At 37.0% G+C, this 25,274-nt stretch overlaps 2 protein-coding genes across 5 annotated transcripts; one reads left to right on the forward strand and one right to left on the reverse strand.

Moving 5' to 3' along the window:
- The first annotated feature begins 343 nt into the window (after nucleotides 1-343).
- LOC105032383 (protein SHORTAGE IN CHIASMATA 1 homolog) lies at nucleotides 344-10,620 on the forward strand. Its single transcript, XM_073256470.1, is given in 11 exon segments — nucleotides 344-676; nucleotides 757-843; nucleotides 927-998; nucleotides 1,101-1,163; nucleotides 1,323-1,397; nucleotides 2,813-3,671; nucleotides 3,674-4,862; nucleotides 6,078-6,282; nucleotides 7,383-7,892; nucleotides 8,713-10,188; nucleotides 10,273-10,620. Coding segments are annotated over 11 exon segments (4,977 nt in total). The 5' UTR covers nucleotides 344-349; the 3' UTR covers nucleotides 10,387-10,620.
- Nucleotides 10,621-10,717: 97 nt separating this feature from the next.
- On the reverse strand, nucleotides 10,718-16,773 carry LOC105032362 (uncharacterized). 4 transcript variants are annotated; one of them, XM_029261002.2, is made up of 11 exons: nucleotides 16,750-16,773; nucleotides 16,449-16,539; nucleotides 16,099-16,284; nucleotides 15,729-15,932; nucleotides 15,537-15,659; nucleotides 15,191-15,228; nucleotides 14,951-15,080; nucleotides 12,253-14,394; nucleotides 11,611-11,703; nucleotides 11,365-11,507; nucleotides 10,718-11,223 (listed from the first exon to the last, which is right to left on the reverse strand). In XM_029261002.2, exons 3-11 carry the CDS (start codon nucleotides 16,174-16,176, stop codon nucleotides 10,977-10,979), a joined length of 3,198 nt encoding a protein of 1,065 aa, XP_029116835.2. In that variant the 5' UTR covers nucleotides 16,177-16,284; nucleotides 16,449-16,539; nucleotides 16,750-16,773; the 3' UTR covers nucleotides 10,718-10,976. The 4 variants fall into 4 exon arrangements, with proteins under 4 accessions (XP_029116835.2, XP_019701829.2, XP_019701830.2 ...); XM_019846270.3 differs by having other exon boundaries at nucleotides 16,099-16,350; nucleotides 16,750-16,766; XM_019846271.3 differs by lacking the exon at nucleotides 16,750-16,773 and having other exon boundaries at nucleotides 16,449-16,685.
- Between the last annotated feature and the right edge of the window lie 8,501 nt (nucleotides 16,774-25,274).

Genomic DNA, 25,274 nt, shown 5'->3' on the forward strand with positions numbered 1-25,274 from the left:
CAAATCTTTGAGCCAAACCTACCTTGATATGATATTTAATTCCTTCTAAAGCTCAACACCATTTACAAATAACACACGTAGACCCAACCCAAACCGCAGACTGGGGTCAGAGCTGGTCCACTTCAAACTGTTTGAGTACGGAATCCGGACGGATGGCGGTCGGAGGCTCGTAAAAGTTCGCGTGGCCCAGAGGAATCCGGCCAGTGACGTGGGACTGGCCGTTCCAGCTATCCCGCGCCAATTGAGACAGAAGCGCACGATAGCATAAGCATCCCATCGAAATTCGAAACCGGTATATAAACCAACTCCAGGCGCCATTTCCATTCCAAAACGGATACCAAAACTAGGCATGAGGACTCGCTTCCTTGCCACCGACTACTTCGCCTCCCATTCCCCGATCGAAACCCTGAGAGACTTCCAATTCCTCCCCCTTCCGCCGCCTGATCTCCCCCCTTTTGATCCTCCTCTAGACGTCGAGATCCCTTTATTCGATCTGGATCTCCGCTTTCCTTCCGAAATCGATGGATTTCCGAACGAGAATGCCCTCTCTCAGTTCCTCTTGGATGTTGTCCCTCGGTTTCTTCATGCTGGAGAGGGGACTTCCATTGATTCCAGCTATCGGAAGAGAGAGCTGCAGCAATTTAGGCCTGGATCGGCCGAGATCGGCGTATCTGAGGTGAATCGGCTATTTCTTCGCGCTTTAGATCGTGGATTTGGTGTTGAAGGCTTTATTCTGGTTTGGTTTTGTTGTCACAGAGAAGAGATGATGACTCCTGGGAGGAAGAGAACCGGGAGAGTTGGGAATGCTCCGGCGCTGGAGCAGATGCTGTTGATGTATTAGATGTAAACACTTTATCTTATTTTATTTATCTTATTTTCTCTATTGGAGGTGGTTTTGGTTATTTCTACTTCGGATGTTCTGGCAGGAAGTAGTGGATTTTATTTATGAAGAGAAGACAGTAGAGAAGAGTTCAGACTCTGTCACTACAGCTCCAGAGGTATGCGGCATATTTCGATATTATGGATTGCAAAGTGATGATTTCTTCTTCTTTTTCCTTGTACTATCCAGGAAAACTCTTCTTTTTTTTATTTTTGTATAGAGCCAGAGGAGCAAATTGCAGAAGGAATTACAGTTTGAAATAGTGGAAATGGAACTCCCCCTGGTAAAACTACATAGTTTATTTATATTACTTATTTCTGTGTCCCTACTGCGTGCTTCTTTCACTTTTTTTTTAAAAAAAAAATTAATAATAATTTTCTGTTGTTGCTGTTGTGATAAAAGTTGTTGTTGTTGCTGCTGATGTTTTGGGTTCTTTTTGCAGAGAGAAACTATGAGCTCCTGTGAAGCAGAGGAAGCTGGATTCTGCTTTGAACTTCCAAATATTAAAATTCCTCTGGTATATCATTAACCATATGTGAAAATAAATACTAAATTTTATGTTCTTCCTTTTGATTCCTTCTTCTTTGTGTTGCTTTGCAATCAATTTCTATGTGAGCAAATATCTTGATATTTATTTGCTAACTAGGCAGCAACTGACATAATGAATAAAACTATTTAAATTTTTGTGCTGTGGTGGAGAACTGCAGGTCAGCTGGGCAGAATAGGACAAGTTGAACAGATAAGAAATGAACATTAGGAAAGAAAACTTTCAAATGAACATTATTTTTCAAAATTAAACTGGAAATGTCTGCACCTATAGTTTAGTTACTATTTTTCTGTAAATTTGAAGAAAACTAGTCTATGCTTGCTTCCATAGCATACAGGTAATCAACTGCAAAAGTTACATATTCTAGCTTTTCTTTTCCATTTCAATCTCTAGATTGACAACAAAATTGTGGTTTGGAGAAAAATTAAAGTGTGGCTTAAAGAAAATCTCAGATTCGAGTAGCGTTGATAATACCTCGATTTGCAGGTCATGCCTAGTCTTATTTCACTTGAATTTTGGAAAAACTAGTATTTGTTTTGCAAATCATTTTATCATGGTTCGGGTTTTATATTTTTGTTTCCTTGAATTTTAATTGAATAATTATATGAGCTGTTAATTCTTTTGAAAACAAATATGATAACCTTACAATGGGAGGGGCTGGATCTGAGGAAACATACAAACTTGGGGCCTAATAATTATAGCTGAGTGTTGGACGCTGTTGCATTAGCTTTGATGTGGACCTTATGGCTGGAGAGAAACATCCAAATCTTTATGCAAAGAGTCCACTGCTTAGCAGATCTTCCTCAAAGCTATAAGGTTATTTTGAAGCTGAGTACTGATAATGCCTAATTAGTCATCGACTTGTTTTTCATTCTGTTGAATACCCTTAAGAGTGCAGTGAGAAGTTAGCTGGTGTATCTTGATCCTCAACATAGTGAGGGCAATCTGTATTTTGCTTCATAATCATAACGAAGATAGCAGATCTTAGTCTCTTCCTCTTTCTTGAAAAAGAAAAGGAAAGAAAATCCCATGAGGGGGAAGCTAAGGTAAGCTGCCTGATCTTTAGGATGAAGGTGGCAGTAGGTGTGGCTTGATTATGATTGCATTTTGTAAAGTAAAAATACAAGAAGATGCAAATGAAATGCAACAATAAAAAGATAACTGCATCATGGTCCCGAGAGGCAGGTTTCATCATTTGCCAGGAACTTGAATGATGCCAACTATCAATAGTTTCAGTTAGATGGAGGAAAATATGCTGCATGTCTTCCGAAATTATTGTCCAATCTGCATTGGATAAAATTTGATCCGAGACTTCTATGTTGAACATTTTTAAAATAATGCTGTGATTTTCTTTTTTGTCATGAATCTGTTTCATGTCGCTGTAGGATAATATTGACATTGAAGTTGGAGTAACAATCCCACATCCCATTATGGTTGCAAAGTCACTTTTTTCAGTGGAAGATATTTCTGCCAGACTCAATGATGTTCAGGACACTTTTTCTGTTAAACATGATAGCTTCTCCCCAGACAGGACATTGAATCAGTGTACCAGATTACCCCAATTTGAGATCTGCAAGAACAGTCGGGAGCTTGATGACAGTATTTCCACTATAGAAGCACTTGATTTTCTACTTCCTATTATCAAACCCTGGCATGGGCCACAAGATGATGGGCTGGTAATTAATCGAAAAGAGTTTTTGGGATCTGCTGATATAGATCTTTTGGAGCATTTTTCAGGGGATGTTCCATCACAAGATTGTCCTGGACACGAATCTATCTCCCTCAATTCTTTGTTAGAAATGGACTATATAAATTTCGCAGATAAGATGCTCCTTGAAAGTAGTTCGACAATCTATCAAGTTGCCCCTGATGGAACTTGTTCTTGTTCATCAAGCTCTGTCCATTTACAGGAAGTCCAGATTTTTGATTTTCCTTTGGATGATGTCTTCCAAATGTTTATCAACTCAGAAATAGCCAAGAAAGTGGATGTGTCTGAACAGATGTTCAAAGATGAAACGGACATTGCAGAAAGCTTATATGAATCTGTTGTTAGTTCTGAGTTGGCTCTGGCAGATGATGTGTTCAGATCATTGCCTACACCCATTCTTTCTGATGATAAAGCAATAAAATCACTGACCATAATTGCTGGAGATATACTAAGAGACCTCAAACCACATTCTCCATCTGCATGTGATGGAATATACTTAGATTGGCATCTGTTGCTGGAAGGAACTTGCAATCGTGAATTTGCTCTACTTTTATGAGCATTCTAGAGGAGATTAGTTGTGAAGGGATACAATGTGATTTGCAAAACGAATCTCAGGAAGTGGTAGCTATTAACATTGATTTCTTGGATGATTTTCAGGAAAAGGTAACTACATTACATTGCAATGAAGTACCAACTGAGCTCCATACAGGTGTCATGCTAGCTAGCAATCTATATGCTAAATCTGAACTTACTCAGATGCTTAATGATGGAAATTATGAAACTAACTGTTCAGAAAACAAAGGAACTAAGCCAAATACGAATTCCGAAAGGATTTCGATGCCAAACATGAATTCTGAAAGAATTTCTTCATTATTTGAGTCAATGTCACAATCCAGTGATCTCAACTTCTTTTTGGATGTGAGAAGAGGCATTCCTAGGATAAATTGTAAGGATGGAACCCTGAAGAGATCTGGTGGCAAAGTCACACAACCTGTTGTTTCTTTGACAGATCAATCAGTTCCATGTGTCACCCGTACAGAAAAGTTTGGGAAGTGGGATATTGAAATCCATCAGATTAGCCTTTCAGATCATATTTTAGGCCTTATTGATCATATTCACAATAGTTATGTAGCCATCTTGGAAGAAAATGCTTATTCAAGAGAGAAAAGATCATTCAAAATGCCTAGTTGTTCTGAAGTTTTAAGCCTTCCAAAGCAAAAGCTGCTGGAGCTGATTAATGAAAAATTTGCAAGCCAGTTTACTGTAGGCAGTAGGGATGAAGATGCCATGGCACTTGTTGGAATCTATGCTCTTAAACAGTTGGCATATTACTTGTGCATCTTTGGTGTCCATATTGCTCATCTATATCTATGCAATTTGACTAGAAGCATCGACTATATGGCAGAAAAATTAAGATGCCTCAAGTCCTTAATTGAAGATGTGCACGGGAAAGCTGAGAAGCGGTTAATTGAATCCCATCCATCACTGTCTCATATTGAAAGTGTTCTTAGGTCAAATATTCCAAATGACAAAACGATACTGATTGTAGCTGAGAGAGTTTTTTGGTTGCCATTGACTCGGAAATTGACTTCCATGGGGATAGAATCTCATGAAGCAAGGCATGTCGATTCACCTGCAAAACAAGTTGGTTCACTGAACAATATTGAGTATACAAATTCGGTATTGGAAGGTCTGCTGCATTCAGAATGCCTATTGACATGCCACGAGTAAGTCCTGAAGGCTAGAAATAGAGGAAATTTTCATGTTGCAATTGCTGCTGATCAAAGATCAAACTTATGCTATATTTTTGTTATCTTGAACCTTTAAAAAAATTTAATTATGTCAACTGTTTCAGTATCTTTTTTTTTTGTTTCCTGAATTTATCATGGTCTTTCTTCACTTTCATAATTTTCTGAATAAGGATTTGTGCAAATATTTGTAAACCTGTTTCTTTCACCTTAACAAATGTATCAGCAACATTTCCATAATACTCTCACAAGTCATGTCGAATTATGTTTTAGCCCTTGAGTGACTTGATTTGACCATGTGGAAAGCCAACTTTACTTCTACGGATTCAGGTGCTGCACATAAAGGACACTGACTGCTCTAGTTTAAGCTTGCTTTACTGTCTTCATTTCCTATAACTCTGTTCCAGCATTCAAACATTGGCTTTAGGACTACAGGTGGCAAACATCAATGTGAAGCACCAATGGCATTCATGCTCAATGATACAATATCAAGTCTTATACATAATTTCAGGAACATATTTGGAAAACTCCAGTATCAAATTATTTAAATGATTGTTTTTGTCTCTTAACAATCGAAGTACTTGAGAAGGAAAAAGCAACAGCCCAGTGCTTTGATTAAAAGGATATCACCCACCTATTTCGTTAGCTCATAGATTCAAATTCATGGGTCTCACAGCCTTGTTTTTTATTTGTAAGCATCTGTTTATTATCCCTGAATGCAGTGGGATGGGGGAGTGGGAACAGGGGTTGTTGATGCTGCCAAAAATATGGTAACAACTGGCTCCTAGAGGGATGGAAGGAGGGAAGGAGTGAAGAATTGTGTCCCTTAATTTTACTGCACCATTTTGGGGAACCAATGATTCATAATGGAAGTCTTCTGATGCATGAAGTCAATTTTCAGAATGTATGTATTTATACTTTCAACAATACATCTCCCAGTACATACTGGTGCTACCTCTTTGAATGTTGTGTTCTAGGCAGGTATATAATGTTACCATTAAATTGTTGGGATATTTCTGCATATCTTTTGATACTGGTTTTTTCACTCCTCTTGAGTTTATGAGATAAGATGCCCATTCTAGGTCCATTTTGCTGTGGTCGTTGATACGTGACAGAAAGACATATCGTCAAAGGTCTTATGTTTCTTGGGTAATTGATGTTTCATAAAATGTTTTCTTTTCTTCTATTCTCTAGGGATGTTTTGCCTTCATTTCCTTTCAACAAGTTCAGCATCATCTTGGAATATGGAGGTCCATATGGGTCATCAAGGTTATCCTCCATATGTCCTAATTTAGATGGTTTGCCTCGACTTCACTTCTTCCATGTTAAATTGGAAAATCATAATCTCCCTGCTTCGCTTTGTGAAGGCTTTGCATCCCAGCATCCCAAGTCTACAATGGTAATCCTCTTTATGCTTGTCTAACTTGTAGCTTGTCTATTCAGATAATGAAATAATTGATATTCTAAGAGTTTTAATTGTATCATTGCTTCCTCTCTTTGGAGTTAATGCAGTGAACAATATAATATTGTTGTTGACATATTGCCTAGTCTGAGTCTTTTGAGTTTCATCTGATATATTCAGTTACGGAGTGATTTTTCACCTTTATCTTCTTTTTCCCCATAAAGAAATTGTAAACTATAGCCAAATGACAGTGCTGGGGCAGTCCTTGTTTTTATCCTGTCATAGCTATAAATATCCTAGTACATCAATCTTCGTGTGGTATTGAGTAGATCATTGTACTAGTGAAAAACAATCAGCTGTATCTTGCTTCTGAAGAAATTTTGTCTGAAAGTCAAATGACATACTGCTGGGGTTACCCTTGCTTTTGATCTTGTTAATTGTTATGACTATAAATCTCCTGGTAGACTGACAAAACCTCATTAATCTTCATTTAGAGTAGGATAAAGCATTATACTTCTGATCAACAACAAGCTGTGTCTCATGTACTCCGTGTTGCTTTTACCTGTCGTTTCTCCATCCACGTCTGTTGGAAGGCAGCAAACTTCTTCTGAACTTCCTCTTACTGCTTGAAATTGTGGCATTAACATCTTGGTAGCACCAATTCTAATATGAGTGAGTCATAACTCGTTGCATGCTTGGTTTCATACATTTTCTGATTTTATCCATCATATTAGTAGAAACCGATATGTAATGGTGGGTAGTTACTGGCATGAAAAACTGATGTGACCTTATAATTTTGAACCCCATATGAAGAAATTTAATCTAGGGAGATGGATATCATCACTTCAGTGACAGATATTTCTCTTTGTTGGAAAGCAGCAAAGTGATCTCTTATGTTCAGCTTTGGAGTAATATGGTGAATTTCAAAATACTTGTCTTTCGTTTCCATTTTATTCTGGTCTAGCAATTTTCTATTGCATTTTAAATGACTTTTCTTCCTCATTGATCACAATCTTGTGGTTCTAGCACTTGGATATTTCAACATAGCATAGCATCCATTCAGATTCTTACAGTTCAAACCCTGGATTTTTTTTTAGGAAGCAGTCTCAGAATTCATGCCAAATCTGCAGAGGGTCCTGAACAGCCAGCACATGGTAGAAATCCTAAATTTCGTGCCAACGGAGAAGAAGAGTTGTGTTTCTTCGGAATCTGCAAATCAAGTAGATGTCTCTAACGATATTGAGTCCGTTAACATTCCGTACCCAATGAGATCCAAGAATATAGAGTCGGTCATGCATTCCTTCCCTGATGTAGTCATCATTGTTAATACCCAAAGTTGTAAGAAAAAAATGCTCGTGTCTCGAAGGTCTTCATATCAAAAAATTTTAGCAATGGAGAAAAGGGGAGTGCAAGTTGTGGAGCGAGAAATAGATCTGCCTCTGGACCTAATCTTCAGTGCTGCAATTTGCCTGGTATGGTTTGAGGCCGGAAATTTTGGGGACAACGTATCCCTGACAGTAGAAACATCATCTGTTCCAATATTCATGGAGAACATTGCTACCAATATTCTGATGTCACTTAGTTTTGCTTTCAGTGGCTGCATACTGGTAAGTGCCTTTTCTGCCTTTTTTGTGAAGCTTAATATTTAGCATATGACCCTTTTTTTTTTTAATGTAAATTTAGCATATGACCTGTAAATTTAGAGTTCATAACTCGTCTTTTTCATTATGAATAAAATATTCCAGACACTCGTTATATTGGTACTTCAGACCTCGGAAAGGTGATAAATAGTTTTTCAGGTTGACAAAATTTTGTGGAACAATCTCACTGATACCCAATGAGAAAGCATAAAAAATCAAAGAAGAATTGCTCACGAAAGAAAGCTGTAGCATACCATATTTATAGGAAAGCACCAAAAATAAAAAGGAAAAAAGGTTAGAAAAGAAAGCGGTACCAAATGGGATTTATAGGAATTCATTCCGTTGTTTTTTTATCCTAATCATAACTGTTACATTTAGGAAAGCTATTTATCAAATAGGAGTCTGTGGAGTTTCTTGCTTGTAACACCTCCAGCAAGCTTCAGGATATTTATTTATAGGAGCTTATGCCGTTCAGTAACTTGTGTCTATACATTTCTTTCGTTTTTGATTGCTGATTTGTCAATAAATGGTGTTTGACTGAGAACTCTACTTGGCAACTGCAAAAGCTAGTTAATGGATGAGTTGTTCAAGGTGATCTACTTGATTTGCAGATTGTTCTGCAGCTTCAATTTTCTATCTACTTAACATGTTCAAAGGCCCAAGCCTTGTTTTTACTATATGATCCTCCAGATATATCTAGTTCCTTTGCTGCCATCTAGTTATATGTAGTTACATAATGACATAAAATTGTGTCCATGATTTGCTTTTGCACATTTATGCCTACCAGATTTTTGAGGGAGGAAGCGACTTCCTTGCAGCCATAATGGAGTCATCTGATGCACTTTATGCAGCGGCTGCTAGCCTGGATATGAATTTACAGTTATTTTGTTCATATATGCCCGAATCAACTGATGAGATTATTCTGAACTGCATTAGGAATGTAACTGAGTTAGGTAGAGGTCTTTATCCAGCAATGCCTGAGTCAGAAACCCTTGGTGAATCATTTCTTACACGGTTTCCTTCTATAAATCCACTCTCAGCTCATGCGATACTTTCATCTGGTGACACACTTGTGGAGTTTCTGGAGTGGTCACATGAGCACAGAATTCAGGCTATCGGGAAATATCATGTATCTGATGAAAGCATTTCTCTGTTCAGTACTCTCTGCAGATATGGGGAGATGGGAGAATCTAAATCTGTCATGACAGAATGTTCCTCTGTAGATTCAGATATTAATAGTGGATTATTGCAGTCACCAAGTAAAAGGACCAGGAATGCCTCTCGAACCTTTTCCATGCCTGTCAATGATTTCTTCTCTGATGGGCCACCAAATGAAACAGTTAATGAGATGAGGCTGCCTCAAGCTTTCCAGCCATATCAGTTGAGAAAAATTTCTAATATCCGGAACAAATTGAGGACTGAGGGCTACAGTTTAGGTAAAAGGAAGGCAATGAGTACCTCAATAATAAGAAATCACGATGGGCATGACAAATTTGGACATGAGTATCTTAATGAAGATTTTAGTGATGAGGTCATCGATCATAGTTATACTCTGGAGGAAGTGCTTCCTTGCAAGTCAAAAACCTCAAGCTTGTTGAGGAGATCAGCATCAAGAAGTGAACCAGCAATCAGAAGTTCTCTCCCTACCAGGAGAGAAGCGTTCAACACAAACAGTCATTGTACATTCCCAACCTCTGCAGAGATCAACCATGACAAAAATAAATGGACTTCTTTAAAGGTGACATCCAATCTAACTTTGGATGACAAGATCTTTGAAAATACAGCCATAAACTCCAGCAAAAGTGACAAACAATTCAAACAACAAGACTATTTGAAAGAGGATTTTATGCAGCACTGCACAAGAAACATTCTTGATTTATCAACTCAAGAAAGATTGCCACCACTTTATGGTGAGATTCCATACCCAAGTCCAAATCAATCAACCAGGCAACATCAGGTCCCTGGATGGACAATTGAACTTCTTCATAGGGTCAAGAAGAAGAGCAGAGGCCATCAGCAAACCTTGTCATGCAATACATGTCTCAATTGTACTCGGAGATTGAAGAATAAAGATCCACCTTCAAGAAGTCAAAGCCCCTCTATCTTTGACAGTTACAGGTACCAAGGTAGTAAACAAACCAAGCAAACTGTCAAGCAGAAGTGGAGAAAGGATATTAAGGTACAGCTGAACTCAAATAATGAGGAAAACAAGTCATCCCTTATAAATCCAACATGGACCCCTATTGACAAGAGAGCAAGACAGGTATATATTGGTGCAACACTATAGCTGATTATTGGTTAATAATATATGTGGTGTGAATTATGTTATTTGATAAAAATGCTGCAGAATCTGTCTTTCATGAGAAATGGAAATGAAAAACAAAGCAAGCTGGTCTGGAGAAACAAAAATAGCCCTACTACAGGTGGTAATCCGAGGAAAAGATACCGAGAGGAAGGTTGATTGCTTGTTGCCTAACACAATGGTGCAGTTTTTTTACTTTTGATCGGTATTACTAGTTTCAGTCATTTAAACATCATTTGAACTCCTATGTATAAGTGACTTGTAATTGCTTGATCATGTGACATGTGAAGTTCTCTGCTGAAGGTTACATCTGGTAACACAAATGCAGCCAACTAAAAGCCAAAGTTAAAGGACCTAAAAGGAAAATAAATGATGATGAAGTATTTTGGCTCATTATTAAATGTAGATATTTTCTGCAACTAAATTTTGTCAAATGTTGATGTCCTGGCTCATATTTAAAGTGAAAGCTTGAAAAAGGAATTTAAAATGGTACATTTTTTTTTTTTTGAAGCACACAAACATCAGTGTAAGACTTTGTATGCCACTCAATCAAGTTTAACTGAAAGTTGTACATTTTTTCAACAGAGGAAGCATACAGCATCCAAATGGAAAAAAAATATATATATGGATGTACACACTATATATCTCCTGGCATGCCCTAGTGGCCATGCAAGTCCTGGATCTGGCATCTGGTGCATCCAGTTGCTTGCCTATACACAAAACTCAATCTCAAATATGCTAACTCAAAACTAGTTCTTCAAAGCATTTTTAAGAGTCCGAATTGTTTTCACAAGCTGTTGCCTTTCACCTTCTACTTCTGCGAACTTCAGGCTTATCTCAGAGTATCTTTCTTGCATGTCTTTTAGCTCAGCTTCCATTGATTCATTTCGTTTTTTCAGTACGTCCATTTCACTTAATTTTTCAGCTATATTGTGCTGATCCCAGGCACAGGGTACTATGCTTCCCTCTTCTTTCCCTGAATTAGCTCCATTATTGCTGCAGAAATGTTTCACATTTGCAAGGACAGCAAGTGATTCTTATTCAAGGTCCTTTTTATGTAAAATACCAATAAATATTGATCGAACTCTTATGTTAATAAGGGAGAAGTCCAGAAGGTAGTAGTTCACAAATGTTTACCTTAAGACTGGTTCTTTTCTGGCACCATGTATATCCTGTATACATGCTTTATCTCCCATCCTGCGGCACCAATCAAAATCCTCACTCTTTTTGACATCATTGGTGCTGACAAACTTGAAGTTCTTATGGGAATGCTTTCCCTTCTGCATTTTGCGATCAATTCATAATTAGTATTTATAGAGTCAAAGCACAGTTACTTATTCCATTGACTTAGCTTGTTATATAAATTATACTAAAGCAGGATACCTGTACTTGGGCCATGTCGAAACTTTCAAAACTTGTTAGTATGACCTTCCCATCTTCAGGTGTATCTCCAGCTTGTTTGTTAGAGAGATTGCCCTGACACCAGTGAAGTATGCATTAGGAATTTTAAACTAGTAAATTAAAGATTGCTACTTTGAATCCAGTAAGCAATATATTATCAAATGAGTTTTATTATGATGCTGTAGATATGCTTTCTTTGTTGAAATTAGACAGCATTTTGATTTTTGTATAATGTCAAAACATATGGAAAGAATAACATCTACATCTGCATGACTACCAAAAATTATTGTGAGAGGGAAAAAACCACTAGACATTGAAAGGGTTCTGTGCATTCTGAATGAGAAATTTTTTTTTTGAGCAAGAATTCTTATCATGCACTGTGCAAGTGCCAAACTTGATTTGGCTAGTTTTAAAATTATGCATAGCATAACTAAAAGGGGCAGGCAGAACATAGAAGTGTGATTGTGAATGTATTTATGCATTTTTTGGTATGTGTGTGTTGTGTGTGGCTATGCTGTGCATGCTTTGGTCCATCCTTTTGTGCTTGCATAGGAAGCTAAGATTTCTAGCAACTACTTTAGCACCATGTGGTGCTAGACCAGATCATTAAACAATATTCCTTACATTTGCATTTTTTGCCACATTGCTGTCCTCAGGTTTTCTCTCGACACTGGTGATCATATCTTCCGTCTTCTGAAGGTCACTCCTTAAGTCAGAAGCTCGCTTCCTCAGGTTCTCCTTTTCTAACAGATCCTCAGACGAGGAAACTTTCAAGTCATCGATCTGCACTTTGAGGGTTTCCATCTCTGAATTCAGCACTCTGATTATTTTCTCTTTTTCGTTCTTTGTATACCTAAGTTCATTCAGCTCTGCCAATTGTTTATTCACCACCTCCTTCATTGATGTGATTTCTCTTGCAAGCAGATCTTGCTCCAAATCTTTATCTTGCAATAACTTCTCATTTACTTTAGTTGATGTCTTCAATAAATCCATCTCGGCTACCAGTTTTTCCTTCTGTTCTATCTGTTCAATAAGAAGATTTTTCTCTCTTTTAAGTTTTTCAATCTCAGCTTTGAGTAACAATGTTTCCTCTGAGGAAGCTTTTATCCTTGCTGCATCTGACTTCTTTTGATTCTCAAGCTCCTCACATTTATCTTTGAGTTCCAGGAGTAGCCTATCAGTTTCCTTTGATTTGAAATCTATGAGGTTGAGAAGCTGTTGGATTTTAACATGATACTGGCTTTTTACTGATGCAAGCTCTTCATTACTTTTCTCTAATAGTTCTTCCACTTTGCTTTTTTGCAGACTCAATTCACTAGCTTCTTTTAGTGTTTGCATGACTAACTTTTCGTTTGCATGAAATGTAGATGTCATTTGTTCAGAAAGCCTTTTAAATTCCTCTTGGAGCCGTTCAGCAGTGCTAGCACTGTTCCATCTTGTCTTCCTCAATGCCTCCTCTGCTGTTATGGCTCTTTTCTCTTGTTCTACTTTGGCTTCTGTTAGAGTTGCTATATCTGCTTCAAATAAATCAGCCTGACTCTGTAGTTCTTTCTCCAAACTTTCAACATGGGCTTCAAGGTCACTGATTGCAGCTAAGTGTGCTGAACATTCATACTGCATCCTGAGTTGTTCTCGTAGCTGGCTCTGCTCCAGCTTTGAAGATATGTCATGGTTTTCCTGCTTCAAAATCTCATAGTCCAGAGCAAGCTGTTCCATTTGCATTTCTAGTTCTTCGCGATCTTTCTTGTACAACTCTACTTCACTGTCGAGGTCTATGATCTTCTTCTCCAGTGAAAATGCCAGTTTCATATCATCACCCTCCTTTACTAATACATCCAATGCATATTGCTCTTCACCATCATGCCCAGGAGTTGTTTTGAGTAGCCCTTGTCTATGTTCAGAATTCTGCTGATGCAAGAGTCTGTTTCCAAATTCCAGTTCTTGGAAATGCCCATGGATTTCCTCCTTGATATCCACTTTGCTGCATTTGCTGGAGGAGATTTCCCTATTTTTCTGTTCCAACAGTTCATCAAGATCTCTGACAGCAAGTAACAGCTCAGAGTTAGCTTCTTGTGTCTTCTGAAGTTGCAAGTGGAGATTTGCATTCAGATTTTTCTCATGATTCAGCTCTTGTTTAATTTCTTCAAGCAGGGAACATGGATCTTCTTCATCAGGCTGCAACTTACTTGTAAAATTGTTATCATCATTTGTTCTTTTCTTTGAGAGCTTGAGTTCTTCATGTTCCCTTTTCAGTGCATCTCTTTCCTCTTTTAGGCTACTTATTTCTCTTGAAAGATCTTGCCCTCGCCTGCTCTCCTTGACAACTTGCTTTCTGAGAGTCTGCAGTTCCAGCTCTGACAATTCCACCTTTCTCGTCAGAGAAACAATATCACTTCTTAGTTTCTCAAGGGTTTCATCTGAGTCCTGCAATCTTTCTCTCAGCCCAGCCTCTCCTGAACTGTTTGTCGACCCATCCGTGCTTTCATCAGGAGCTGAAGTCCCAGACCAGTAACCTGAACTGGTCATCAGCTTCTGAGCATCACTGTTGCTGAGAAGTGACAGCAACCCAGGTGAATCCTGATGGATGTTGTTATGCTTTAATCCATTTTCTTTTGGTGTATATACCGAACTGGTATCTGAGCCTGATGCTGATATAGCATCAAAACTATGAGATTTCGTGAGGTTGCCATTAGAATCATCATGAAGTGGCAAGTTTCTGCTCGATGAGAATTTCACTTGTGATTGGCTGTTTATTAGGGAGGTGTCCTGGAAAATTTTAAACCAAAGTTCAGAATCAGTCACTGAACATCGCATGTAAAAGGATGATAAAAACTGAATGAATAATATTTCATTTTTTCAACTAAGCATCTCTCGACCTGAACACATGCTGTATTTGCAATCAATTTCTCGAATCATTTCAGCTCAAGGAAGTTCAAATATTCATGTTTTTTGTATTGAATGCAAGGGCAATTGGGGACTGTAGATTACATTTTTCAAATGGAACAATCCAAATTCACTTCACCATGATATGTTCTATTTTCATGACTAAAGTAATAGAGGCTCAGATTTTACAATTAGATGCATGGAAAATCGTAAACATCTAATTAAGACCAGAATATGGATCATGTAGATGCTGGTTCAAAAATTAAATTTTCTCCATTGAAAGTCTCCAATGGGAAACTCATATTTTCATTTTCCTTCTTTATTCATAATGCATCTGATGCACTACAAAGCATAATTCTTTTATTAAAGCATTAAACATCAGCAAGCATTATTTCTTTCGTTTTCTTAGATCCATATCCTTAAAAAGATTTGGCCTTACTTCCACAGAGTTGATTCCATTTGTGCCATCTATAGCTTTGGTGACTTCATCATCATCACACTTGCTTAACTGGCTCTGCAACGTTCTACGTTGCTGTCTGACTGTTGTATCCCCATTGTCGCTGTTTTCGCTGAACATTCAAAAAATGGCCATGAAAAAGACCAACTAATTAGCAAACATACCTTAAAACAGGAAAAGTAAATAACTGATACCCTACTTTCTGAGCAGTGAGACCATTACCTTCCCTCACCATTACCCTGCAATCTCTGCAGTGTAACCTGTCATTTGAGTTACAACCCAATATCAGAAAATGTACACTTAGCAACCAAAGCCACATGACTCTTGGATCACATGAAGCATCTGAACAATTTCCCCCTCTTTTTTTCTTGCTAGCGAGGTTGGGGAAAATGTGATGAGATTTAAGACATATTGGTATGAAATAAATATCTGCCCATGTGCCAGTTTGATCTGTTATTTATATCAGAGGATGATCTGGTGGGAATCTTGTGATATCTAGGAGGTTGTAGTACCAGCAAACAAATGAGAAAATGAATGCAGTGAATTCAAAAAAATTGGGAATGCTCACATGCAGTATCGCTCCAGTGTTTGATGCCTTCAGAGGGAGAGAAACAGAGGTGGGCTTAAACACCTCGGCATAATCTGCCAGATCAATGGCGACTTCTCCAAAGACTTCAGCTTTGGTCGATCCCTGCGAGGCCATAAGAACTCAGTGACATTGGAAAGAAGTGTATATAGAAGTCAAAAGAACCTTTCGTACCGTCGTCGAGACGAGGAAGTGGTAGACCTTCTCATTGATCCTTCCAGTTTTCAGATCATGGACTAATTTCACAGTTTCATAGATTGGATTTGCCCAGCGACAGGTTCCGTCGATCACCGCAACCTTCTCTGTTCTCACAGTTGGTCTTCCAACATCCACAGGAACCAAGGTTATCATGACCATCTCCCATCCAGCCCGAGGTATCTAAAGAATCCAACAATACAAAGAACCATAAGATATTTGTAGATCCTTAATCCCCTCAGAACAACCTTGAATCATTTGCATTTAAAGGTGCACAATTCGGAGAGCTTTTTCCATAAACATCTCAAACGTCTAAGATTCATATATCAAATATTGATGATTTGAGTACCTGGGTTGCCTGGAACTGGAATTTGAACACAGCTTTGATCTTGTTCTTCTCGCTTCGCCATCTCGCCGCCTTAAACATCTTCGATCAATTCCTCAATTCTTCATGATTTCAGCCAAGCTCTCCGGTCGACGCCGACCTCCGGCGTCGCAATGCAGAAAAATTACCTCATCCGCTCCCATTAATGACCTAGCATTGCAACAAAGAGAAGGGCTGAAACGAGCTCTGTATCCTCTTCTGTCCTCTTCACTCCACCTGGAGTAAAGTACAGAAAAGAAACGGAGCCTTGTGGCAGCGAAAAAAGAGAAAGTATTGGAAGTGGGTTGAGCTGAGATTTTAAACACAACAAATACCTATGGAAGGAGAATATGGTGGCTGGATGAGAGCAGGAAGACAACAAGCAAGCAGATCTGAGAACTCTACTCTTTTCCCGTAGTAGCCTCGCTATTGCTGGAGCGGAGGTATAAAATAATAAAAAGTTGAAAAATTAGGAAGCTTCTGTGGAATAAACTAGATGCATTGCAATTAAAAATCTCATTAAAAGATGATAAATTGATGTGAGGGAGAGGATGATAGAAACTGTCTGCTGGTGAGTTGCGTAAGACTTACAGTAAAAGAAAAAAAAAAATAAAGAAAGAAAAGAAAAGAGCTTGCCGCTGTGGGGGGCTTTGTGGATGGTCGTAGTGATCCTCGTTGGGTTGACAAATGTGCACGCAGAGGCCTGCGTGGTCTTGGCTTTAATGCATGTGGGGGTTGCTCCTTTCTTTGAAGCCTTTGGAAGGACCAGATCGGATGCTGGTCCTCTACTTCAAAGTTGAGGACATACAGGATGATCAGGACCATCCATCCAGTGGGTCATCCTTCTCATGTGTCTTGCATTGTTGTCTGAATCCACCTCATCCAACAACTGGTTTATGTGATGCCCATTGGATTCTTTTGGGTACTCGAAGCAAATATCTTTCTGTTTATGCTACATTGATTATTAAACAAAGCTCACCTAATTCACTGTTCAAATATACGTACCTCAAAACTCTGTTACATGGTCCTCTCTCCATGGAAGGCATTGAAACCCTTTACGTTTCTGTTATCTTGGTGGGTGATTGGTATTGGGACTAATTGATATACTTGTTTCGTATTGGTTGAGATGCAAGGCTAAGTATCCTAAAATGATTATGATATCCTAATATCCTGATTGATATATAGCAACCAAGACATCAATTTTTAATTTCTATACCGTGAAAGTGAGGTTAAGCATCAGTTCAAAAATTGATTTTGATATTTACTGGTTAAAAAAAACTATATTTTAGAGTGCATAGTCCAAAACTTGGGACTTGATATTTTATTTGTATATATTTGTGATTGCTTCATATCAATTCAAATCAGAATCACTAAATTGAGATCTTGGCTGATGTGGAAAAATACCATGTTCAAATCCACTGGCTTCAATCACCCAACATATATTTCTTGTGAGACTAGGGAATGGAAACCTTAATGGACCATTAGCCCTGTTTTTAGGCATCCTTAAACTCTTTCCAAATGGAAGGCAGCATGGAGAGAACCATAGAAGGGGCTTAAAAACACCTGGCCCCCTTGCATCTCATGGTCCCACTATTACACGTCTCTATCCCTGCGTTGCAAATTGCAACCGGACACCATCATCCAACCCATTGTCACTAAATATTACCCATGTAGCAGGTTAATAGGACACAGTAGTACCAACCCTCGCTACCCTTGAAAAAAAGGCAAGGCTCTATTTGCCCCCTGTTTTATGGACCCCAACTACATATGATTGATGTTGAGTTGGAATCTTAAGAGCATCTTGCTTATATGCAGATGAAAAAAGAAAATAAAAACAAGTATATTTCTAATGCTTGTTTTCCATATCTATATTGGTCTATGGTTCCCAGCGAAAGGGCTTGTGTGTCTAGGATCACCAGGATCCTGGGGAATGGGAGGGCTCAGTCATTTCATTGCCTATTGAGGGTGTTGTGGTCTAGACAAAAAGATTGGAGAAAACCGAGGTAGGAAGGCAAAGTCTAACGGCCTCATTTTTTTTTTTTTTCAAACTTGACAAATCCCATCATTGGTCCTGCCAACATCATGCCCTTGGGGCCATATTTTTAATTATTCTTGGGAAAATGACTTCTTACCTGAAAAAAATTCCTTTTTCTACTCACCAATATCAGAAGATATTGTTAATAAGAAGTTACATGATTTCAACCTCTTGCTTTCATAATTTAAAATAATAACGATCATAATAGTTTTGACTCCTATTTAAAATGATGATAAATTCAAATAATAGATATTGTTTGAGTATCACTTTGTTAAACAGCTATTATACAATGAATGCTCAGCATTTATTATTTAATGCTTACACCAGTCCTCACACGAAGTGATTTGTTTACTTATGATTCCATGCTATGTAAGAAATTTTTTTCTATTAAAGTAAGATTAAATGTAACTTTTATCAAAAAAACCACTATATTTTCAATTTTGTAGAAGGGTTCATTTTCAATATTTTTTTCACAGATCCATTTCGATCACTTTTAGATCATAATATAATTTGGTTATTGTGACTCCTACAAAAATATTTTGTTGTACTATATGCATGTATTTCAATATTTATATTTACTATTTTAGCATTTAGTTATGATTAAAATATACCTAAATTTTTGTTTAGAGGCATAATGTTCAAAGGTATCATCATGGATGTAAGGATAGAGATCGTATCTTTTGCACCATAGAAAAAAAAAATTTTTTTTCTCATGAAAGAAGAGTTTATCTTCTCACACACAAATTACTATTTGATCACCCACTGATCACTTAGATATATGTGCCGCAGATAAATGGAGCTTGGATTACTTTGTTATTTGTGCGCTGAGTGATCAAATGATGGATTCACACAATAGAAGGCGAATCAAGCAAAAGATACAACATAAATCCTAAATGAAATATAGTAGGATCACAGCAAAAATAATATACTTTTTACAAATTCTTTTTGGTGCATAACTTTTATAAAGTCAATTAAAAGAGGATTGTAGCTTACCACCAAGGACATTGCAGACTCTGATGCTGTTTATAGCCGTTGGTCTGACTAACAAGAAAAGAGGAGAAAAAGCCATCAGAACCTACTGCGAAATTCTACCTGATGTTGTCATGTTTGGAAATCTTATTGATGTGATGATCTCTTTATCCTCCTTATATGTTATACCTGCAGAACAATTTAGAGGCTATTGTTCTCCATCATTTATGGCTTCACATGGCTGGCTTGCCGGATTTAATGTTAGCCAAATCTGCCCTACAACAAGGTGGTGCACATAACGCACTGAGGGACCCAGATATAAGCTTTTGGACCTGTCACGGTTGTCAGGGCTCTCAATCTCCACCAAGAACTTACCATGAATTATCTTTCAGTGGACCTTGGTCTGGGCAATTGCCACGTTGTTAGCTCATTCTACTGCATTTTGGTAGATTGGTTGGTGGTCCATTACTCCATTAGATGCTGTCAGTACTTAATGGTAAGGTACACCTAGATCTAGCTGGTTAGTTGGCTTGGCGTTTATACTTTGTAAGTTTCTGTTTTCAACAACAAATTCCTAAATGTTATTAATATAATATCATTAATCATTTTTTTTTGGTTACTTGAAAAGTTTATCAAGTTCTTGGCTTTGCAAAGATATAATATACCAAAAAAAAAAAAAAAAAGGCATGCAAGAAAAATAATATAAGTTATATCTCGAGAGTGCTAAAAGAAAAATATGAGATCAAAAATTAAAATAAATAGATATTTATGATGAGTTTTTAATTTACTCAAATTTTCAGTACTATATTATGTGAGGATCTATATAGATATATATTTAATTAGCTCCGCATCGAATATGCATTGAATATATCTTAAGAACTAACATAGAATCAAAGGATCCAAATAATATCTTCTTGCTTGATTTTAAGGAGATAAATAAGATTTTAAGGACAGTACATAATCTCTACAACTGAATTTCTATGGGTGACCGAACAAAGTAAAACAATAGAGGACGTATTAACTTGAATTGCAATATAACATTGTTTGGTTTTAAAAACTAAATTCTAATGTTGATTTTACCATAGATCTGAAACTAGGAGTTAGTCATTATCTTGCCACCATTTGCAATGTTCAATACAGAATCTGACATCATGCTCAAGCCCTGAAGTTCATCCCAATTTCTTTTCTACAAATATTTATCTTACATCTTACCTAAAGTTTATCCCATCTCATGCAACAACCCGCAAATGGGTTGATTCTAAAATCAACCGTACCTTGACACCAACATCTAATCCTTCTTGTAGTCCCAGTTTCGTGTTTTATTTTCTAAAGTTCATCATGACTTTGCCATGATCTTCTACCAAACCTTTTGTCCTACTCCTAAAGTTTTAAATAACATATCATCCTACGTTAACAGTCCCCCACCCCATTATTGATTGTTATAATAATTATTATTAATAGTCCCCCATCTTATTATTGATTGTTATAATAACTATAATAGATGTTATGTGTCCTAAAAAGTATTTTTTTTTTATAGGACAGAGCATTCGACAAGCTTAATGTAAACGCGTCAAAAAAAAATCAAAAAATAAGATATCCAGAGTGATCCAAAAGCCGCCCCTCATCTATTTCAAAAAATCTCCAGAATGCTCCACGATAAAAATTGCTACCCAACTGCAGTATCCCCATCAGCAGTCTCAATATATCTTACAGTAGCAGGTGAGTATGATCCCGTTTGCATGCCCTTGGATCCAATTAAATCACCATCGATGCTGGAGTCTCCTTCAGTGACCAGGTGGTCAGCTTACAATATCTGCATGCGTATGCAATTCCCAACCCAGGTGGCACAAAGCTCCACTTTCGATACTATAGCTCAAAGAGGTGGCTCCCCACCAGTAGCTACTAGTCTGAAATCAGATCCACAGATCATAAAGCTAGCACCTCCTCTCATTCATCTAATGTTGCCATCAAATTGATCTTAAGATAGATCGGTAGCGAGGGCTTTCATAAAATAAAAATCCTAAAGGTCGGTGCTTAGGGCATCCTAAGTATCCAAGGTCCTCAAGATCACTTATATTATCTTTGCTACTTGAATGAAGGCTCTCTTCAAAATGGATTTTATTGGGCATCTTCTGACCCGAACATCAAGCTGTTCCTAGACATATAGTAGATGATATGAACAGCTCAGATGCCTGCCGTTCTGGTCTCCTCATTCTTAATGCTCCACCTTAGAAACTTTAAAAAAGATTGTACTGGTGCCTCGGTCTGGATGCTTAGCTGAAGAAGACTTGCAAACTGTCAAACCTGTCTGGCTCCCAGACACAAGAAAAGGATATACTCCACTGTCTCGCCCCTAGTCTGCAAGATGCACAGGTGATTTTCAAATTTACAATTAAATATTGGCTAAAATATATATTATAATGGTATTAAATGAAAAATAATAGATAATAGTGAAAAAATACTGACAGTATTCTTTATGACACTTTGTTAACTAAGTTTAATCTTTGTACTGCACAATGCTTTTAGAGAAAAAATTTCAGGCAAAACAATTTGAATTTTGCAACACTAGTTTATTTCAAAGAAGATGCAAAAAAAAATAATTAATATCCATTATTAATGTCACAGTAATCCGTTATCATAAAAAATAATAAAAAAATAATGATTTTTATAATTTTTATATTATTCATCTTGCTAACATAATGGAGGGGTAGCCAAGAGCCCAATGATAGCTATTATAACAGTTATAGCACCATTATTCAAAACCATGCCCCATCTAGATTTCGTATCATTCTTAATAGTTCTTAGATTGCATGGAGTTAATATGTAAAACTTTTTCATAATTTGAATCATAAATATTAATGAATACGATGCGTTCTTTATAACAACTTATCTTGATTCCTACATAAATCCTTGTGGCAGCAAGCACAAAAATAGGATACGCACAGATCGTACAATCACACAAAATAAAAGAAAAAAAAACAAACACAGGATTTACATGGTTCGGCTGAAAAGCCTACGTCCATAAGCAAGATACGAGAAAAAAATTTCACTATATGAAAAGAGAGATACAATCACTCAGAACTCTCCAAACCCTAGCTGTAATTTGATTTTCCAAACCTCTCTCACAAAACTACTGAGATTGACAAAAATATAATATTTATACTGGTCTGTATCGGCCATGCCCTCCGCTATACACAGACCTCCAAAAAATTTCATTCAATTGCAATGCGGCTTTTCGGATCAGATTATAGTTCGAGCCCATAAAAAATATCTAAAACTCAAACCACATTAACAATCCTAATATGATGTTAATGGTAAACTATTAATTTTATTCTTTATTTTTTCTTCGCTTTTTCTTGAGACAAGATAGGAAAGTAAGTCTATTTATAACTAGGTGAATTCTCATTCTCTTAGGTAACAGAAGGTCGGGATGGATATACGAAAGTGGGTCTCTTAACCAAAAAGTAATAAAATATGATTAAAATATTTCATAAAAATATATTTTAACATGATTAGAAATGCGTGCATCATTTTAAATGAAAGATCCTACTATAAATTCATCATCATCATCGGCCTCCAATTCCAAGCTCATCTCACTTTGAATCTTAATTTTTTTTTTCCCTTCAATGTCAATTTCAATATCTTTGCCAAGATATATGATTATATTTAAGAGAATAAAATATATTTAAAATCTTAGTTCATGTAAATTGATATATCACTTGATATTGGCCGACAAAGTATAAGTAAATGATATGATTATAGCCGTTGCGATGTGACTTTTCTGTTTTCCTATTCCTATCTTAATTGAGTTTTTAACAAATAAATTTAGAATGAATGTACATACATATGCACTTACCCCTCCCAACACTCACTCACCTATACATTGCTACCGCTTCAAAAGCTGTAAATGCTACATTGCTACTAATGTTCTTGGGAGAATGACCACTTCCCCCTCTTTCCTCAAAAAGAATTTAGAATGAATGTAGAAAATGTACTTTAATTTTGATATTAATATATCATGCTGGAGATTTACATATGTTGGTCACTTTATATATCAAATGAGATCTTATATTATCTTAATTTCTTCAGAATTTTCCCAGGTTCCACATCTTGGTCAGGATAAATCTCCATCACTTATCAAAAATACAATATCTTGGCCAACTTTGCTTTGTCAAGGGTGCCAGTTAGTTGAGTCGGTATAAAGTATTTAGCATGGGATATTAATGGCCTTAAATCAACCTTATTTTCGCTGCCATCTATCCTAGTTCTCTTTGTTTTCGAAAAAAAAAAAAAAAAGAAAAAGGAAAGGAGAAAGAAGAAAGAAAGACAAACTTTGCTTTGTCATGATCTTCACTAATTTGATTAGAACCCTCTTTGTTCTATATTCTACATTTCTTCTCAACATGCATGCTACTATTTCATATAGCCAACATGATGGAGCCAAAATGTTAATCTTTACATTAGATCAAGCAGATGGAATGCACATTGTAGATCTACTTCCATCATGATCCCAGGGACTATATGGACCCATGGCCTCAAGAACCCTTCCCTTTTTCTTTTTTTTTTTTGCGCCCTAATGATCAAAATACCCTACGTGCAGTCATATGCTTAGGCCATTAGCCTCTAGATCTTTTGTCACAAAGTGTACCAACTACACAAACCCTTTGTCTCTTTGACCAAATTTGGCTGCTCATAATTTGCCCTTTGCCCGTTTCAAGTTCTACTTCCATAAGCACACGCAATGATGTAGTTGTCTTTACCTCCATTGACAAAACTCTCACTTCCATAAAATGGTTTCCTGGACCACTAGAGTAATGTGCAAATAAAAGTTTGATGGGATTAGGGAGACATGGTAGCTTCTGAAAACAAGCTTGGTGGCTCAGTTTTGTAATATGGATGAACAATGTGTTCTTGTCCATAACTCCATCCCCAAGAGGTTGGTATAAATAGAGTTATGGTGCTCAATCTTCCACTTTGTCAGCAATATATCTATTGTCTTGGGCAAATCCTTGGTATGTTTTTTCTCAACTAACAAAAAACCAGGTCCAAGTCTTGCCTTGCTTCGAAGATTCTAGCTAGCCTACCAGTATAGCTTCTTGTTTTTGGTGGTCTACCAAGTGACTTAAATCGATTCCTGCCTTCACCTGGGATGAGAGAGTTTAGGGTTTTTGAGGGAGAGCCAACTCTAGCACTGCTTGTGTAGCCCATCATCAAAAGTCTTCCTTGGCATGGATATTTCCGTGTATGCCTTTCTTTGCTTTCGTGAGCTTCTTTGCACTTTGTTTCTTTTTCTTTATTTCTTCACGCTTCCACATATCCACATTAATAATTTGATGGGTTCAAAACCACTACAGACCAAAAAGCATCAAGATTGAACTTTAATTGTCTGAGAGATAGATCGAACTTCAGCCAAAATTTTGAGAGTCTTCACATTTTTATATTATGATTCTTTAGATTCTTCTTTTTTTTTTTTTTTTGTAATTGCACATTAGCATAGTACGAGGTAATTCATATACTTATGGTGATCTCTATAACCAGATTTTTCTGCTTCTTCCCATGTCTTGCTTCTTGTGTTGGCTCTTGGCCATTGCCAAGAAGTTCCAATTCTCTGATCATACAATGACTCTAGTAATTTTTAAGTTCTTTTCTCATTTTTCACTCTTTTGGGTAGAGATAATCATGGTGGGATGTTAATTTTAAGATAACTAGGGTATAGTATGCATAATTTCATCACACTTTTTTAAGGACATTTTTAACATGCTTTATTAGGCTTTTAAGCTTTTAATTCTTGAGCAAAAGACTGGGGTACATCCCTTAATCTTGAAAATTTTGTCTTTAAAAAAGTCCTGAACTCTTTTAGCTGCATACCTTTTTGAGATGCACTATTCCTCTCTTATTCCAAGGATCTTATTGTTGCTGCACTTTTCGAAGGAAAGCTTCAATGTTGATCTTCTCTGTGGTCCTGCTTTTTGTTAAGAATTTCATATGATTAATCTGAAATGTTGATGTTCTACAATCCCACTTGTAATCCACTCATTGTCATTATCTTTATTAGATTTCGGCTCATGATTGAACCAACCAAAGATATTCTTTTACCTTTCCAAAGAGCTATTTTGAAGCCACATCCATTATCATTGCTCTAAAGTAGTTATAACTC

Source organism: Elaeis guineensis, chromosome 4, assembly GCF_000442705.2.
Source record: "Elaeis guineensis isolate ETL-2024a chromosome 4, EG11, whole genome shotgun sequence".
Taxonomy (NCBI): Eukaryota; Viridiplantae; Streptophyta; class Magnoliopsida; order Arecales; family Arecaceae; genus Elaeis; species Elaeis guineensis.